General features: G+C 32.2%; 1 protein-coding gene across 7 annotated transcripts in view; it reads right to left on the minus strand.

The window, feature by feature from the left end:
* Positions 1-3,841: 3,841 nt before the first annotated feature.
* The window catches only part of LOC110659866 (uncharacterized protein At2g02148), a 30,429-nt gene continuing 14,764 nt past the window's right edge, over positions 3,842-19,506 (minus strand). For 4 of the 7 annotated variants that reach the window (XM_058135691.1, XM_058135690.1, XM_058135692.1 and 1 more), the window contains 5 exons: positions 7,637-7,748; positions 7,304-7,360; positions 6,166-6,426; positions 4,255-4,348; positions 3,842-4,156 (listed from right to left, as the gene is read on the minus strand). In XM_058135691.1, the coding sequence (XP_057991674.1) occupies positions 4,134-4,156; positions 4,255-4,348; positions 6,166-6,426; positions 7,304-7,360; positions 7,637-7,748 (547 nt within the window). In that variant the 3' untranslated portion in view covers positions 3,842-4,133. Of the gene's footprint in view, positions 4,349-6,165; positions 6,427-7,303; positions 7,361-7,636; positions 7,749-19,506 lie in introns of all 7 variants that reach the window. The other 3 variants (XM_021817933.2, XM_021817938.2, XM_058135689.1) reach the window with 2 other exon arrangements.

The following is a 19,506-nucleotide window of genomic DNA, read 5'->3' on the forward strand; positions in this document are numbered from 1 at the left end:
GTATGAAAAAGTCAATATTTTGGTTGACTAGTAAAGTGAATAGTAATCAAAATTATTAGCAAATTAAGATGAAGACCTAGAACCAATTCTAAGATTAAATGCTTAGAATTGTATGACAAATGTGGACTATGCATCTTAGTCAAAATTGTTAAAGGGAAATTAAGGCTATAAATTTGAAATCTATGAAATGTTCATGGATTACTTGAAACATGAAAAATAAGTTACCTAATTGATGTGAATAGATCGTTAGGGCTTATATGCCCATCACAAATAGAATTCATAAAATATTAGTAACTCAACTTGAAATATAAAATTTGTAATTACATAAGTAGATTTTTGAATGTATAAATGAGAAAGGAAAAATGTTTTGAATACAATGGTACATTTGAACCATTGTTTTGAATTGTGATCAATATGAATAAAATAATGAATGAATAAATGAACCATATTAATATATGAATGAGACATTAGTTCTCATTATTGTAAAAGGAAAAGTACTTTGAGTATAATAGTATAAAGGATAATTGATGTAAATTGTGATCATATAAATGATCAAATGAATGTATAAATTATAATTAAAATTTATCATGAAATAATGAAGTCATAAAACACAATATATTAAATAATTAATATTTAATGATATTATGTGCCCTTATATTGCCTAGACATGTATGTCAGATTGGATAGTTTGGCATGCCAATAGGGTATTGTTTTAGCAATACTACGAAAGGTTTTATGCCCGCATTCATAGCTTTATGCCCGCATTCATAGCTTTATGCCCGCATTCATGGCTTTATGCCCGCACTCATGGCTTAATGCCCGATTATGTGTTATCATGACTTTTTAGCCATACTGACTGCATACGTGGTTGACGTTCTGCGTCCCATGGTATAACGGCCCGAGGCACCGCGATGTCCAGTGCCAACAACCTGTTATCCAGTTTAGTCAGCCTGTCATAGGTTTATTAAGATAAGTTACGAATATTAGCAATTAAAAATGCTAGAAAGTAAATAAATGAGAATAAGTTCTGAAATAAATTAGATTAACTCCAAAAATTTGTTCCTTAGAATGATATGAAGTGAATTAAATTAGTTCCAAAAAAAAATTTTTAATATTATGAAATGATTGTAAACAACTTAGAAAGTATCAAGAAAGTGATAAAAAGACTAGTAGAAGAATTATAACTTAAATAACATTACAAATGTGACTTTCCTAAGAATATAAGTATAAGTATAAATTTTAGATTTATTTGTACATTATATAAATGATTATTGTAAACTTATGAAAGAAGTGATTCTATAGAGCAACATAAATGACGAAAGATATATTGTATGAAAAATTTCTTATGAACCCAATAAAATTCTTGAGTATAGAAAATATGCTCCAATTATTTTTACTTGTTATATTATTTCCTTGTTATATTATTGCACCACTAAGCAGCAATACTTAGCGCGATGGATTTGTTTCCTTACGCAAGTACTGAAGATAAAGCCCAGCGAATACCAAACAGAGATTTTGGAGTTCTGATCTGCAGAGTGTTGAAGGTTGTCACCTCCTCAACAATACATGTAGATAGGGCCCATATAGATCTTATTATGTATTTTATACATTATAACTAGTTATTATTTGTAATGTAAACTATGAATTGTATGTTGAAATATAGATTATGGAACTGTAATTAATTTATAAATCATGTAAATTATAAATTTATATAATCAGTCTGTAAATCATGTAAATTAATGAAATTTGAGAACTTATATATATAAATTGTGCATGAATGGAAATGCATGGAAATGAATATGAAATTGAGATATATGAATGAGATGTGAATAATGAGAATAATTGATGAGATTTTTATTGTAAAATATTATTAAAAATTTCAAGCAGGTGAATAGTAAAATACGTTAACTGATAATAAAACAGGGGAAACTCTGCTGGTTTCTCCGTAGAAAAATAATTGATATTAAAATATAACGAGATCAAATTATTAAAATAATAAAGTAAGACAAGATAGAGTGCTCCGGCACCGAATGTAGCACACTTCACTCGGTTACACTGTAGTCAGGTGGAGGATGTTACAATATATATATATATATATATAACACTTAAGCTATTGAAATATGTACATATATATATATATATATATATATATATATATATATATATATATAACACTTAAGCTATTGAAATATGTACTAGTCACAGTCTATTTTTTAAGTATGAAAATTGCAGTATTAGAGAAAGAAGGTTAATCTCATCGTATGTGACTAGGAGATAATGAAATGAATTCCACCATAAGGGTTCATGAACTCAAGCCCAATATAAAGGTTATAAGCTTTAAAGAATGAAGCCCGTTATTAGCAAGTTTTAAATAAAAAATTGCACAAATAGAAGCAGTTTTGTCTCTCTATTATGCGGGGAGGCTGCTTTGGTGGTGATATAAAAGATTCAAAAACTGATATTGCATGAGACGGTTAGTAGAAAATTTTGGTGCATTTTCTTCTTAGAAATAAGTGGATGAGCAAAAAGCAATAGAAGGCAATTCATTTTCTACTTGTGTGATCATCTATATACAATTACCGGTGCAAAGCTTGTTTGGTGTTGGAAGTTCATTTGGGTGACAACTCTTTCTCAAGCTCGTTTTGTGTAGCTTACTTCAACAAGGAAAAGGTAACACTTAAATTGTGGACAATTAGTTTCTGATTCATTGTTAATGTGATCAAAGCTACACCATGCAATACAAGTTGGATTGTAGATTTAAAATGCATGTGTATATTATTTCTATAATTCTTGGCATGTTTTAAGTTTCTAACGCTTACTATCAAAAAAACCTTATTACTATTTATCAAAATAAAATTATAAAAAAGTTAATAAATATGGTAAAATTAAATTTTCAATGGTAACTATAAATAAGTTTAAAAATAGATTTCAAAATTCAATAAAAATTAAATAAAATTTTATAATTTTTATAAATTTTGTTAATTTTGTCAAGGTTCAAATATTTGAATTAAATTGTTAGAATGCGACAAAATTGAGATTTTTTTTTATTTTTTTATTTTTTATAATTGGGCCCTTCCAAAACCTTTGCATTAGAAAGGCTCCCTTTTAGCACTTTGATATCAAATTTTATGTTCCTTATCTTCTTATATTGCGAATCTAAGCGATCAAAACGCAATCTAACATTTTGCAAGTTGAGGGAAGATGTCGTTTGGCTTCAAAACGTTGCAAAGGAAAGCAATCGAAACCCCTGCAAGAGTTGCTGTCAAATTGCAATCTCACATTCCCAGTTATCATCAAAATCTAGCTTAATAAACTTCAGCGGAGGGGGGGAACACATTAAACAGTCAGATAAGGAAAGGAAAATTAGGGCTTTCATCTTAAGGAGCTTCATTGCAGAGTACTCATAAAGAAATAAATTTTGTCAGTTCAAATCGCTGATAGTTTGGAGAATGCGGTCAGATATGTTGGTGTATCAAACCAAAGGATCGCCATATATAACTGACTTATAAATGCTAAGCAAAGTCACATTAAACGCAGCTTTGTCATCATTTGTTCTTCACTAAATTGAAATGCAATCTTCAAAAATTAAAGATGCGATATGTACTCAAAAGAAAATTGTAATTCGATTGAGCAACTAGTTTTGAAAAAGAAAATACAAAGCTTGACATTGAAATGGAATATCGGAAAATAAAGCAAGAATTGGAATTGAAAATGACAGAATAATCGTAAAATGCAAGGCTGAATTGAATTGATTGAGCTCATGCTGATCGATTGAGTTGTTTGGATGAATTGCAAACATCTAATCAAATACAGTCTCACTTTATAAAGAAGCGCATCGACATTAAAAAATTTATATGCGTATTATGATATTCTATAGAAGTAGATTGTTCCCCATAGGAGATGGAGAATCCCATAAAAAATCTATATGCGTATTACTAGTTCGCTAATTACCCAGTCAGTTCTTACTTACGAGTTTACAGGGGATTTTTGAAAGAGTTCTACAAGCAGATCGGACTGGCTCAAACTCCAATTCTCAGTTAAACTAGTCCAATCGCCTGGTTCAATCCAGATTTGACAACTATGACTCTAACCACAATCAATCTCAGCTTGAAAGGATCCAAAGAGAGCCATCGCTAGCAAGAAACAAGACTAATCCCTGCCTAGTTATATAACCAAGATTTACAACTTACAATGGAGGAAACGGTTTAATACATTTACAGATCTTCATAGAGATTTTAAGATCATGTCACGTACCTAGCCTTTTTGCACCACATTCTGAGCAGAATTTAGAGGTTTCTCTAAGATATGGAGAACCACATTCATCACAAAACTTTGCCGGGCTTGTAGGCTGCAAGTTATGGATGGAAGCATGGTAAATAAAGCTTTATTTCATCCATAGGATTTTTATATGCATAATTCATCTATTGTTTTAACAACCTAAGAAAAGGGGAGCATAGATAAAATACTAATGAAAATTGACTTTTAAAACAATCAATTTCAAACACAACACAACAACAACTAAGCCTTGATTCCAAAGTAGTTGAAGTTAACTATATGAATCATTTTTCACCATTTAACTCTGTTGGATAGAAACAATTAATTTCAAATAAAAAAAAATAATTATTTTATTACCAAGTGATATAAATACAAATGAAAATTGGCTTTTAAAACAATCAATTTCTAACACAGAACAACAACAACTAGGTCTTAATTCTAAACTATTTGGAGCTAGTTATATTAATTCTAAACTATTTGGAGCTAGTTATATGAATCCTTTTTTGCCATTCAACTCTGTTAGATAAGAACAATCAATTTCAAATTGAAAACAAATAATTATTTTGTTACCAAGTCACATAAAATACTAATGATAATTTAGCCTCTATCTCACTCCTTCTGACCATCCTCCTACCCCCCTCTCTATCTCAATTTATATACATATATATCCTTGTAATAACACAAAGGTCAACTTGGATTGTGGTAGACTTTTGGAAGTCCTTTGGTCTGAACATTTTGTATAATCATTGAAATAGAAAGACGGAGAGAGAGAAGAGGTAAGGGAAAGAAAAAGAAACATCAACTATGGAGTATAATCATTGAAATAGTGAGCCAATTGTAATAATGATAGTGTTTTGGATAGTTGCAAATCATAAAACATGAACTATGTAAATTCAAGACAGGCTGTTGCATGATGTGTAAGAAACACCAAAAGGCAAAGTAAAAGAAAGGAGAATTTTTTTGAACAAATTAGTGACACCATGAGATTATTTCCATAAATCAATTATATAAATTGATATATACAATAAGAACAAGTGTGTAAACTAATTTATGTACTAGTTAAGAATTGAGAACAAATAACCTACAGCAGTTTATCTTGAAAACATATGTTTCAAATTAATTTGTGCAATATTACTGGAAACTTGACTATCTATTCATATTTGTGTGGGTGCATAAACAATCCATCTTTCATTTTTTTTTTTCTCCTGGTTATACAAGGGGGATCAAAGGCCTACAATACACCAAAAACAATGTAAACATCCTAGGAAAGACGACTCCGATTCTTATTTCCTAAAATGATTCCTTCCAAACCTAGATGGATGCTATTATACATAATGACACCCTACTTCTTATTGTGAGAAAGTGATTTTATCTTAAAGATAGAGGGTTATCATTCATGTAACTTATATGAAAACATTCAAGTACTACATGACTTGTGTGTGTAAATACAATCACATTATAATCCTAGTTCAATTAAAATCGTATTCTTTTACTTACAAACTTGTCAAAATGTAAATACAATCACATTATATGTCCAAAAATTTATAATGTAGCCATAGCTGCCAATCGGGAATATCACACAATCATTTAGCAATTATTTACAATTGCATTAGTTAGAAAACTTGGAGAACAATCTTGTACAAAACAAAGACACGTATTGCACCCTTCCCATTGCATACTGAACTTCACAAACACATGCATTGCTTATAGACATGATTGATTCAGGGTATAAACGTTATTTAGTCATTAGCATGTTTTATTTAGGCATCATGAAGCATTATCTAGTGTAATGGGAAAATGTTGTATCTCACAAAAACTATATATAACAAATCAATTGCTTCAATTGTTTAAAATAGAATAGAGAATTCAATCTATCAAAGGAATCCTCACCATTAAATGCAAGCGCCCTCCAACATGACCTCCTGTGAGGGGTTGTAAGTAAGCCATGTGTTGTGGAATGCCAGGAGACTGATTAGCATGGGCGATTTCAGGCAAGTGTGAAGTTGGTCCACATTGTTGACTTTGAGAAAACTGGGTTGCATGTTGACTTTGGTGAACTTGATGATGGTTCTGATGAATTGGGTGAAACTGAGGCTGATGCGACAAAGAATCAACGTGATGCTTCGAAGGAGTCTGCTGCTCATTTTGTGGCTACGTAAATTAAAAAAGAGCACATAAAGTCTTATATCTTAATTAATGATGCCCAAATATCAAGCAGATACAAGCATTTGCCTCAAGCACGATATAGCCATTTCAGTTTTTGGGCCAAATTGAATGACAATGTTTAGTGACTACTATCCTGAATGCTTCTATGTACCACTTATGCTTGGTAGGGCAATTCATTGAGTCAGAATACTGTTCATATTACATAAATAGGTAGATAGCATGTTCACAAAGTTTTCTAGTATTAACGTTGATGTTATAGTTATGAGTTAACATGTGAAAATAGAGCATATTGATATTGTTGGTGAAATTGAATCAAGAGGTTCCACTAGAAAAATAATCACATCAATCAGAGACTAGTTTCATATTTTTCAACAAAAATTCACCATAGCTCAAGAGTAATTTAATGGGATCTAATCATCAATAAAATAATGGGTTGATAAAGTTTGATTTTGGCCCTAAGCTAATGAACATAAGTGTGTAAAATTTCTGTACTGTTTTGAACATAACGACACTCTTTCAGCCACAGTTCAAACTTTATTAATGAGGTATACAAAGACAACAAGGTGCCTGAGGAAACTCAAACCAAGGAACTTAGAATTCTTTAAATCTGATGATGTGGCAGTTCAGTTGTCTCACTAATGGGGAAACTGACAGTATGGTATGATTATACAATCCTCAAAAGTTCACAATTTAATTGGTTTTTTTTTTTTTTAGGGTGGAATTGCAAACTTTTTGAAAGTTCAAGTTTTTTTTTTTTTAAAAATAATTTCCCCTATGATATATGAACAATTATATGATACACAATCACGTCTTACAATCCCCAAAAACTACAAATAGATGAGTTGAATTTGACTTCACTCACAGATCTAAATCCTTGTGCAGTAGCAATCGTAGAAGAATTGTCAGTAGCAGGAAGTGTCTGAAAGAACACAAAAATGGTCAATCACTTCCACCTTCAAGACTAGCAACAAGGCTCAACAAAATTATGAATAAATACATATCATCCTCCATGTGACAATAGAAATTATGTCAGTCATTGTCATAACAAAATTGAATTAAGAAAATCTCATGAAAGCTCTAAATTAGACCAACACATACATGTACTAGTAGATACTTTTATCTTCAAGAAATGTCCAAATTAGACCTTAGGTTTTAAAATGGTAAATTAACTTGCATATAAGGGATGCAAACTTACTGGCAAACCAGGAATGTTGGACACAGGACGTCTATACTTGTGCCTTGGAGAGTAGAATTTATAGTCTCGAGCAGAGACAACAACCTCATTCCGACCTGTCAATCTTTTAAACCTGCAAGTTTAGTAACCAAGCCAGAGTGAAGTTGGGTTAGTTTGGAGTTGTAGTATGGTATGGCAACTTATGCAAAATGTGATGGGAAAACGTTTTACAAAGAGGTTGATTGCCCAACTTTTAGGGAAAGAATGAAATTGACACTTTCTCCACAAGCAAGCCAATACCATAAATGGGTTTGCATAAACAGCTGAAGATCTATTCTTTTAAATCATCATAACTACCTATAGTTAAAAAGTACACAAAATCTGGCTAAGCACAAGGCTATGAATAGTGAAGCTAAAAAGTACAACCTTAATCCTCAACAAAGAGTTGTTCTCTAAAGAAAGATAAACAATTATTTTACTTAATAGAAGAAAAAAAGTGAAACAACATGAAATAAGCACCTTTGAATATATCACTATCTATCACATTAGTATAATTGAGTTCATATGATATTGAGCATTTAGAAGAGTTAATGATAACAGTTTCTATGCTACCTAGGAATGAGTAGTGGATAAACTATGAACTATAGATATGAAGATATACAATGAAAAAGGGGAACCTACAATATCTAAAGCTCAAATACACCTCATCAACAATATAACTACTGAAGCAGAGTGACACCATAAATGTGTTTGTAGTATGCCCTAGAGCATATCATTGTATTGTATCTTGTAAACATTCATTTCCCATTTAATGGCAAATATTCTTTTCTTTTAAATTTGAATGATTTGAATTTAATTAGAAAAAATCCTTTAATATCTTGTTAGATGTTCTATTCTTAAGTTGTTAAGAATACGAGTGACAAAACATTCTAGTACAAGTATTATAAATTCCGTTCACAATCTAGGATACTTCATTGGGGATGATTTATCCAGAAAGATTGTCACTTATGTTTGTTTCCATTTATTAATGTGAGATACTAATAGGATGGAATGGTGAATCTCATGCCATATGACAAACATGGTGGGCACAAATAAGATATGTAGGCCGAACCAGTGACACAAGATGACTTGTACATGGAGTTTACTCTTGTCAATACAAAGTTATCTAGATCATAATAGTGCATATAATCCCTTGACCTACGATAACACAGTTATCTTATATATAGGTAGTTTGAGTTTGATATTGCTTTCATACTTGTACTATGTATGGATATATGGGCATGTGTTTGCTCCGACTAGTTATATATGGAAATAGGTGTTACTCAAGATGGGATCCGTTATCCTAAGTAAATAAAGATAAAATCTTATGTCCATTTAATTGTTCTTGATAATTCAAGTTCCTGGCCAAGATAGAAAAACTTAGTTAGAAAAAAGTTTCTGACAGGAAAGTCTTATTAATCAAGAATTAGAATTAAAAGAGGACATATGATTCTAAGCAATAGGAGTTTAACATAAACTATGACTCTTGCTAGAATTGGGAACATAAACTATGACTCTTGCTAGAATTGGGATTTTATAACAGAGAGATTTTAATGCATGGTATGTATGATCAAGGTTCATGAATTGGAGAATTAATTCATAACTAATTGGGTAGTCTTGATATATTATGCTAAATGTCAACCATGATTTATGAGAACTTAAATAAAAAGGGAATTTCATTTGAAGTTGGAATGGTTTCAATAATATTGAGGAGTTAATATTATTCTCATAATATTGAGGAGTTAATATTATTCTCATTGCCAACTAGTAATAAACCTACTAAGTCACACACATAAGAGCAACTTGATCAAAGCAAAATTAGTTTAATTAGTTAATTAAATGGTTTAATTAATTAATTGAATTAATAAATCTAGTTTGTAATTAGATTACAAAATCTCTAGCATGACTTGAAACTAAATTTATCAATAAAAGTGTTCAAGTTAACATTTAAAGTTTTTAAATATAAACTTGAATAATTAAGCTTATAGAAGATTATTGACTTGGTCAAAATTACAAGTTTAACTTATTAAATTTTGACAATTTTGACTTGAACAAAAATGGGAGGAAAAATGCTAATTAATTAATAGTTAATTAATTAGTTAATTAGTATTTAGAATACTAATTAATCAAGTTTTAATTTTCTTAATTAAGATTAAGGTATGACAAATGGACCAATCATATGATGAGAACACATTCAAAGGTTGAATGGTTGTTGGACACTTGTCAATTTAATTTTAATTAAGTAAATTAAAGTGAATAAAAGGAAAATGGAAGAAGACAAATTTAATATTCTTCCTCTTCCTTCTTGGCCGACTCATTCCTCTCACTATAGAAAACAATTCCTCTTCCTTCTTCCTTGCTTGATTCAAGAATATTAAGTGTTAATACTCTTGAATTTCAAGTTGAGAAAGTGTTTCTCATCTCTTCCATAAAAGGAAAACCAAGAAAAACCAATCCCTTGCTTCTTTCCATCTTGGCCGATTCACTTAGAGAAGAGTTCAAGAAGTTTTCTTGATCCAAAGGTGCTTTGATCCAGGGGCTTGTGTGGACAAGCTAGAGGGCTAGCACTTGATAGTCTTCACTCTCTGTAATTGGTGTAAGAATTTTATTTTGCGCTTTAAGGGGTAAGAATTTCCCTAAACCCTAACTTGTAGGAATTTAGTGGTTTTATTTCCTTATGGCAAATTAGGCTTGTAAGCAATTTAGAAATATGTTTTATGACCAAAACTATGTGTTTTTGCAATAGTATAAAGTATTTATGCATGTTGCATGAAACCTAGGATAATAAAATTTAAAATTTCTAATCTTGTACCTTTTTGGGCTCTAAGGTGCATTTTTCTTTCAATTGGTATCAAAGCCACCCTAATTTACCATTAGGAACAAGTTATCATGTTGTATGATGTTTGGGACAATTATATGTTGCATGAGATGCAATTGAAAATAAGAAAATTCAAAGGCAAAATGGTTAGAAATGGTTCGGCCCATGGTGGTAACCATGGGGAAACCATTTGGCCAAAATTAACTTGGCCAAATAATTTTGTTTTGTGTATTTACTTGTTTTGTGGTGTTTAACATGTATGAAATGCAGTTTGGAACCATAGAAATCCAAGAAAAATCATCAAATTTGGTTAAAGCGCTAAAAGGCCAAAATGGTAGGACCATTCGGCCCATGATGTGATCATGGTGCTTGATCAAGTTTCATGGCTTTTCTTAGTGATTAAAATGTTTAATCTAAGTCTCAAAATCAGTATAACATGATTGTGAATGAGATTCATGGTTAATATATTTAATTTTGAATATGAGATATTTAGAATTAAATAGCATGTTCAAGTGTTGAATGTAGAAATTGGCATGAAGAATGATCACGGACTTTAGAAAACCAATGTGCTTGATTCCTTATTCATTTCTATGGGATTGTAATAATTATTTAAATTTTGGTTGTATCATAAAGTTGTTGTGATAGCTTTAGATTGTAATTTATTTATTTGAGCTTGAATGCTCAATTCTATTATAATTTTCACCTTGGTATGCCAAGGATATGTGATATAATTGACTTGGTGGATTTTACAACAAGAAATGGAGTCCAACACATTGATGGTGATCAGTGGGAGTACAAGCTTCAAGAGTTGAAGATTGTCAAAGCAAGTTGCAAATAGATGAATGATAACCTAGGATACCCTATAATCTAAATCCTTTTAGCTAGGATTGGATTTTCACAGAATAGTCTATGATCATGCCTTTTACTTTTTCATTTTGATGAATGTATGTATAAGATATGTATGTTCATGATGTGTATGAGATATGCATGCAAATTGGTTAATGTGCAAAGTGAGACCGAATAGTAATTAGGTCGGCCAAGGAAATCTTCTAATAAAATGATTAAGTTGGTAATGGTGTAATTTTAGAAATTGCATCATGATCCTCCACTAAGGCAATTATTTAAGAAGTTTTAAACACTTACATTGTTGGCTATAGTTACATAGGAATGATGTATTTGATTTAAGAAATCTTCTTGAAATAATTGTTAAGCATGAGATGTGATTATGTAAATACTTTGGTGGCCAAGAATGGATGTACTTGAGGTTATTAAGGTTCAAATTTGAATGCTCGCTGACTTAGTGGGCTCAACTTAACTAGTGCAAGATAAACCAAGAACGGATGTACCTGAAGTTTTGAGCATTAGGGGCCAAATAATTTATTGAACCTCATATAAGATATGATGAGTAAAGAGTTACTTATGAATTGTTATGTTTCCAAGAATAGATGTACTTGAGAATGATTAACAGTTTATAAGAATTAAATCACCAACTAGAAATCCAACTCAGTTGGGATTTCATTTCGTACTTTGAAAGTGTAGGATTCGCTAAATTAGTAGGAAGACCAATTTGATTAAAAGACCATAATCATTTTGGTAATATACTTGATACAATATACTAATTAGAATCTTATTATTTTTGATAGAATAATCTAATAAAATGAGCACACAACCACAACCATCCAACGTATTAGCAGGCATTCTTGACCATAACAGGCTAATTGGTCCAAACTTCTTGGATTGGTTAAGAAATTTGAGGATTGTCCTGAATCTAGAGCGTATTAGATACATTCTAGATTCGAAGGTTCCTAGTCCTTTACCTGAAGGGGCTACAGAAGAGGAATGGGACACCTTGGATAGATGGAAGGAATATGACATGCGGGCTAGGTGCTACATGTTGGTTTCTATGACTAATGAGTTGCAGAAGCAGTATGAAAAGATGCATTCTGCATCTAAGATCCTCGATCACCTACAAGAGTTGTATGGTAAACATAGCCGAAATGCAAGATATGAGATATCAGAGTAATTATTTTGGATGAGGATGACTAAGGGACAGGAAGTGGGAGCCCATGTTCATAAGATGATCAGATTGATAAAGCAGTTGGAAGCTCTTGATTTCACTATGGACTTCCAGTTACAAACGGATTTGATCCTCTAGTCCCTACCTGAGTCATTTGGATCTTTCATCACAAATTTTCATATGACTAAACAGAAGTACACCTTAGTAGCCTTGTTAAATTTGCTGGTCATTACCCAAAAGAATATGCTTGACAACAAGGGAACGGAAGTAGCTTTGGTTGCTTTTTCTTCTTCTGGAAAGTCCAAAAAGGAAAAAAGTAACAAGAAAAAAAAACCTTCTGTCCCTGGTCCATATGGCAAGATAGCCAAGAACCAGTCCAAGAAGAAGAAAACTGAAGCTGTTTAAGACAAGAGAAAGTGTTTCTACTGTCAGAAAGAAGGGCATTGGAAGAGAAATTGCCTTGAGTATTTGGAGGCTCTAAAAGAAAAAAAGGATAAACCTTCTGAAAGTATGTTCATTTCTTGTTATTAGATTCAGATAATACTCCTAATTTATCTATAACTTGGATTTTAGATACTAGTGCAAGTTCTCACATATGTTTTTATCTATAGCTTGGCTGCATAGGATGTCAGACTCAAAATTGGCAATGGAGCAACAATTGCAGCCTTAGCCAAAGGGTCTAAATATTTATATCTAAATGGACATGTTTTGTATTTGGATTATGCATTGTATGTACTTAATACTTTTAAAAACATCATTTCTGTATCTAATTTGACTAGTAATGGATATGAATTTCGATTCATAGATGATGTTTACAATATTTATTTTAGAAATAAAATTATTAGCATGAGTAATTTACATTATGGTCTTTATCATTTAGATAATAATTACAAAACAGCTCCAAGCAATCAAATTGAATTTAATGCCATCATTGAAATCAAATCTAGTCCAAAATATCTATAGCATTTAAGATTAGGTCATATTGCGAAAGATAGAATTATAAAATTAGAGAAAATGGGGATTTTGTCCTCAGTAGGTTCTGAACCTACTCCCACTTGTGAATCCTGCCTTCAGGGCAAAATGACTAGATCTCCCTTTGTTGCACAAGGGTTAAGGCCTGAAAAAGTTTTGGAACTGATACATAGTGATGTATATGCCTATGTGGTCCATTTAAAGAAATGGCAGGAGGAGACTATCACTACTTCATTAACTTTATTGATGATAAATCAAGGTATGGGTATTTGTATTTGATGAAATACAAACATGAATCCTTTGAAAAATTCAAGGAATTCAAATCTGAAGCAGGAAAACAAACAGGAAAGAGTAGTTAAACTCTATGATCAAATCAAAGATGAGAATACTTAAGTACTGAATTCCATGAGTTCTTGAAAGAACAAGGTATTGTTTCTCAATTAACTCCTCCAGGAACACCATAATTAAATGGTGTATCTGAAAGGAAAAATAGTATTTTATTGGATATAGTATGAAGTACGATGAGCTACACAGATCTTCCAATCTCCTTATGAGGATTTGCACTGGAGACAGCTTCATATCTTCTAAATAGAGTCCCTTCCAAATCAGTCTCTTCTACACCATATGAGATATGGCATCGAAAGCAACCAAATCTTAAGCATGTTAAGATTTGGGATTGCCCAGCTTATATAAAAAGCTAAAGATTGATAAATTGAAAATCAAATCAGAGAAGGAATGATTTGTTGGATATCCAAAAAATAGTTTTGGATATTATTTCTATCTTCCTTCGTCACAAAGGGTTGTGATAAATAGAAATACTATAAGCAGGGATGCTATCTTTTTTGAAAAAGAATTTATTTAAGAAGATGGTAAAGGAAAGCAGATAGAATAGGAATTAGAGAATTCTGATCAACCAACAGGCTAACTGGATGGATCTATGGATATAGATCCATCCAGTGAGCCTACACCTATTGATGATATATCCACTACACTTCCTTGAAGATCAACCAGAATATCTCATCCACCAGAGAGATATGGATTTCTTCACAAGAATGAACAAGAGTTATTTATTCATGAAGAAATAGATCATGGTAATGATCCTATGACCTATGAAGAAGCTATATTAAATATAGACTCTTCAAAATGGATTAAAGCAATGAAATCTGAAATGGATTCCATGTACAAAAACTAAGTTTGGGATCTAGTTGGCCCACTTGAAGGTGTTGTACCAATAGGGAATACATTGATGGAAAGGTAGAGACCTATAAAGTAAGGCTAGTTGCGAAAGGGTTTCGCCAAAGACAGGAAATCAATTATGAAGAGACCTTCTCACCTATAGCCATGCTTAAATACATTAGGATTTTATTGGCAATAGCGGCATACTATAAATATGAGATTTGGCAAATGGATGTCAAAACTACTTACCTCAATGGATACATAAAGAAAAACATATTGATGGAACAACATAGGGATTTTGAATCCCAAGATCGTTCCAAAGTATACAAGCTTAAACGATTCATTTATGATTTGAAGCAAGCTTCGAGAAGTTGGAACATCCGTTTTGATGAGGCCATTAAGTTTTTTTAGTTTATCAAAAACGAGGATGAACCATGTGTATACAAGAAGGTTAGTAGGAGTGCACTCACTTTCCTGGTCTTGTATGTGGATGATATCTTATTGATAGGTAATGATGCCAGTATGCTAACTACTATAAAATTCTAATTGTCTAATACTTTCTCTATGAAAGACTTAGGGGAAGCAACCTATATTATGAGAATTTGCATCTATAGAGATAAAGTGAAAAGAATAATAGGTTTATCCCAAAGTCTTTACTTGGAAAAGGTGTTAAAGAGGTTTAATATGCTTGATTCCAAGAGTGAATTGTTACCTGTTAGGCATGGTATCCACATTTCCAAAGAGATGTCTTCAAAGACACCTGAGCAAAGAGAGAAAATGGCAACGATTCCATATACTTAGGCAATTGAAAGCCTAATATATGCAATATTGTGTACAAGACCGGATATTTCATATACCGTTAGTTTGACTAGCAGGTTTCAATCTAATCTAGGTTTGGAATACTGGATTGCTGTCAAAAATATCCTTAAGTATTTGAGAATGACTAAGGATTTAATCTTGATATATGGAGAAAGTGAACTCCGCCTAAGTAGTTTGCGCTTAGCCAGTCCAAAGCCCGGATAAAGGAGGAGGGTTGCGGTAGGTGACAACCAGCGTAAAAATTTCGTCACACCTCATGATATGGATTCCAATGATATAAACATTGGGACGTCCTCTACTTACGACGCGCTACATCGAAGCCCGGGTGCAGTGAGAAATATGCAAGGGTGTTCACCAAAAGCGACGCACCATACCGGCGCCCGGGTGTGGTGTTAGGTGAGCAAGGGTTCCCACATCATGGACAGGTGTGGGTAAAGAAGTTAGTCCATAGAACAGATAGTAGAACAGATAGTGGAACAGAACACAATATAGACATAGAAAACAATAGAAGATATCATAGAATGAGACCAATTAGGAAGGAACAGGATAGGAGGAGGATTAGGGTTGGTACTTGGAATGTTGGATCACTTACAGGAAAATGAATGGAGCTTGTGGATACCTTGGAAAAGAGAATGTTGAATATTGCTTGCATTCAGGAGACTAAATTGGTAGGAGAGAAAAGTAAGAAAGTAAGTAATTCAGGGTACAAACTGTGGTTTACCGGAAAGGAGAGAAACAAGAACGGAGTGGGGCATAATCATAGACAGGACATTAAAAAACGCAGTAATAACTGTGAAAAGAGTAGTAGATAGAATTATACTAGTAAAATTTTACCGTACAGCCATACAACCAGCTATGTTGGGCAGTGAAACAGCAGTGAAAGAGTCGTATGCATCTAAGATAAGAGTTGCAGAGATAAGAATCTTAACGTGGATGAGTGGCCGTACTAGACTAGATAAAGTCCGTAATGAGAGTATTAGAGAAAAAAAAGGAGTGGTGCCAATTGAAGATAAGTTGAGAGAAGAGAGATTGAGGTGGTTTGTTCATGTGAAGCGTAGACATAGGGAGGCTCCAGTTAGACAAGTAGAGCACATTAGGTTAGAGGATAAAAAGAAAAAAAGGGGTAGACCTAAATTGACTTGGAGGAGAGTAGTACAACATGACCTAGAAGCATTATACATTTCTGAGGATTTAACCCAAGATCGTTTAGAGTGGAGAAAGCGAATCCATATAGCCGACCCCAAATTTTTGGGATAAAGGCTTAGTTGAGTTGAGTTGAGTTTATATGGAGAAAGTGACTTGCAACTGGATAGTTTTACAGGTTCTGATTTCCAATCAGACGTAGATGATAGAAAGTCTATCTCCAATTTTGTGTTCATATGTAATGGAGGCGCAGTTAGTTGGAAGAGTTCCAAGCAGAGTACAACTGCTGACTCCACTACAGAGGCCGAGTATATTGCTGCATCAAATGCTGCAAAAGAAGCTGTTTGGATAAAGAAGTTCATAACAGAACTTGTAGTGGTTCCCTCTATTGAGTTACCAATTCCATTATTTTGTGATAACAATGGTGATGTGATTCAAGCAAAGGAACTTCGGTCTCACCAGAAATTCAAACACATAGAAAAGTGCTACCACATTATCAGAGAAATAATTGGAAGAGACGATATAGCCATGCAGAAAATAGCATCAGTTGACAATCCGGCTGATCCCTTCACCAAAGCCATGACACAAAACTAGTTGGACCGACATCTTGAGAAGATAGGTCTTAGATTTTGTAATGAATGGCTCTAGTGCAAATAAAAAATTGTTAGTAGTATGTCCTAGAGCATATCATTGTATTGTATCTTATAAACATTCATTTCCCATTTAATGGCAAATGTTCTTTACTTTTAAATTTGAATGGTTTGAATTTAATTAAAAAAAGTCCTTTAATATCTTGTTAGATGTTCTATTCTTAAGTTGTTAAGAATATGAGTGATAGAACATTCTAGTACAAGTATTATGAATTCAGTTCACAGTCTAGAATACTTCATTAGGCATGACTTATCCGGAAAGATTGTCACTTATGTTTGTTTCCATGGATTAGTATGAGATACTAATGAGATGGAATGGTGAGTCTCTTGCCATATGACAAACATGATGGGCACTTATAAGATAAGTAGGCCGAACTAGTAACACAAGATGACTTGCACATTAAGTTTATTCTTGTCAATACAAAGTCATTTAGATCATAATAGTGTATATAATCCCTTGACTTGAGATAACACAGTTATTTTGTATATAGGTAGTTTAAGTTTGATACTGCTTTCATACTCGTATTATGTATGGGTATATGGACATGTGTTACTTCTGACTAGTTATATATGGAAATAGGTGTTAGTCAAAATGGGATCCGTTACCCTATGTAAATAGGGATAAAATCCTATATCCATTTAATTGTTCTTGATAATTCAAGTTCCTGACCATGACAAATAGACCTAGTCAGAAAAGAATTTCTGATAGAAAAGTCTTATTAATCAAGAATTAGAATTAAAAGATGACATATGATTCTAAGCAATAAGAGTTTGACATAAACCATGACTCTTGCTAGATTGAGATTTTGTAACGGAAAGATTTTATTGTATGGTATGTATGATCAAGGTTCATGAATTGGAGAATTAATTCATAACTAATTGGGTAGTCATAGTACATTATGCTAGATGTCAACCATGATTTATGAGAACTTAAATAAAAAAGAGAATTTCATTTTAAGTTTAGAATGATTTCAATAATATTAAGGAGTTACTATTATTCTCACTGCCAATTAGTAATGAACCTTATAAGTCACACACATAAGAGCAACTTGATCAAAGCAAGATTAGTTTAATTAATTAATTAATTAAATGATTTAATTAATTAATTAAATTAATAAATTTTATTTGTAATTAGATTACAAAATCCCTAGCATTACTTAAAATTAAATTTACCAATGGAAGTATTCAAGTTAATATTTAAAATGTTTAAATATAAACTTGAATAATCAAGCTTATGGAATATTATTGACTTGATCAAAATTACAAGTTTGACTTGTCAAATTTTGACCATGTTGACTTGGCCAAAAATGGAAGAAAAAATGCTAATTAATTAATTAGTATTTAGAATACTAATTATTTAAGTTTAATTTTCTTAATTAAGATTAAGGTATGACAAATGGACCAATTATATGATGAAAACACATTCAAAGGTTGAATGGTTGTTGGACACTTGTCAATTTAATTTTAATTAAGTAAATTAAAGTGAATAAAAGGCAAACGGAAGAAGACAAATTTAATCTTCTTCTTCTTCCTTCTTGGTCGACTCATTCCTCTCACTATAGAAAAAAATTCTTCTTCCTTCTTCCTTGCTTGATTCAAGATTATTAAGTGCTAATACTCTTGAATTTCAAGTTAAGAAAGTGTTTCTCATCTCTCCTATAAAAGGAAAACTAAGAAAAACCAATCTCTTGCTTCTTTCCATCTGGGCCGATTCACTTGGAGAGGAGTTCAAGGAGTTTTATTGATCCAAAGGTGCTTTGATCCAGGGGCTTGTGTTGACAAGCTAGAGGTCTTCCCTCCCCAAAATTGGTATGTAGAAAGAGATGATTCTCCTTAATCTCAATTAATCTGTACATGGGTATATACAATTAATTCCTATAATTGTGTTCTACTAATTAGGAAGAATCCTAAATAAGAAATCCTAAATAAGAATACAGAATACAGAATATACAAAGAAATAATATAGTGATTGACTTTCCATAACACTCCCCATCAAGTTGGAGCATAGATATTAATCATGCCCAACTTGTTACAAATATAGTCAATCCTAGCTCCATTCAGAGCTTTTGTGAAAATATCTCCTAACTGCTCTTCAGTTTTGATGTGTCCTGTTGAGATGATCTGTTGTTAAATCTTTTCATGAACAAAGTGACAATCAATCTCAATATGTTTGGTCCGCTCATGAAACACCGGATTAGAAGCAATACGGAGAGCAGCTTGATTATCACACCACAATTTCGCGGGCAGGGAGGTCTTA

The sequence above is a fragment of the Hevea brasiliensis genome, chromosome 14 (genome assembly GCF_030052815.1).
Source record: "Hevea brasiliensis isolate MT/VB/25A 57/8 chromosome 14, ASM3005281v1, whole genome shotgun sequence".
NCBI lineage: Eukaryota > Viridiplantae > Streptophyta > Magnoliopsida > Malpighiales > Euphorbiaceae > Hevea > Hevea brasiliensis.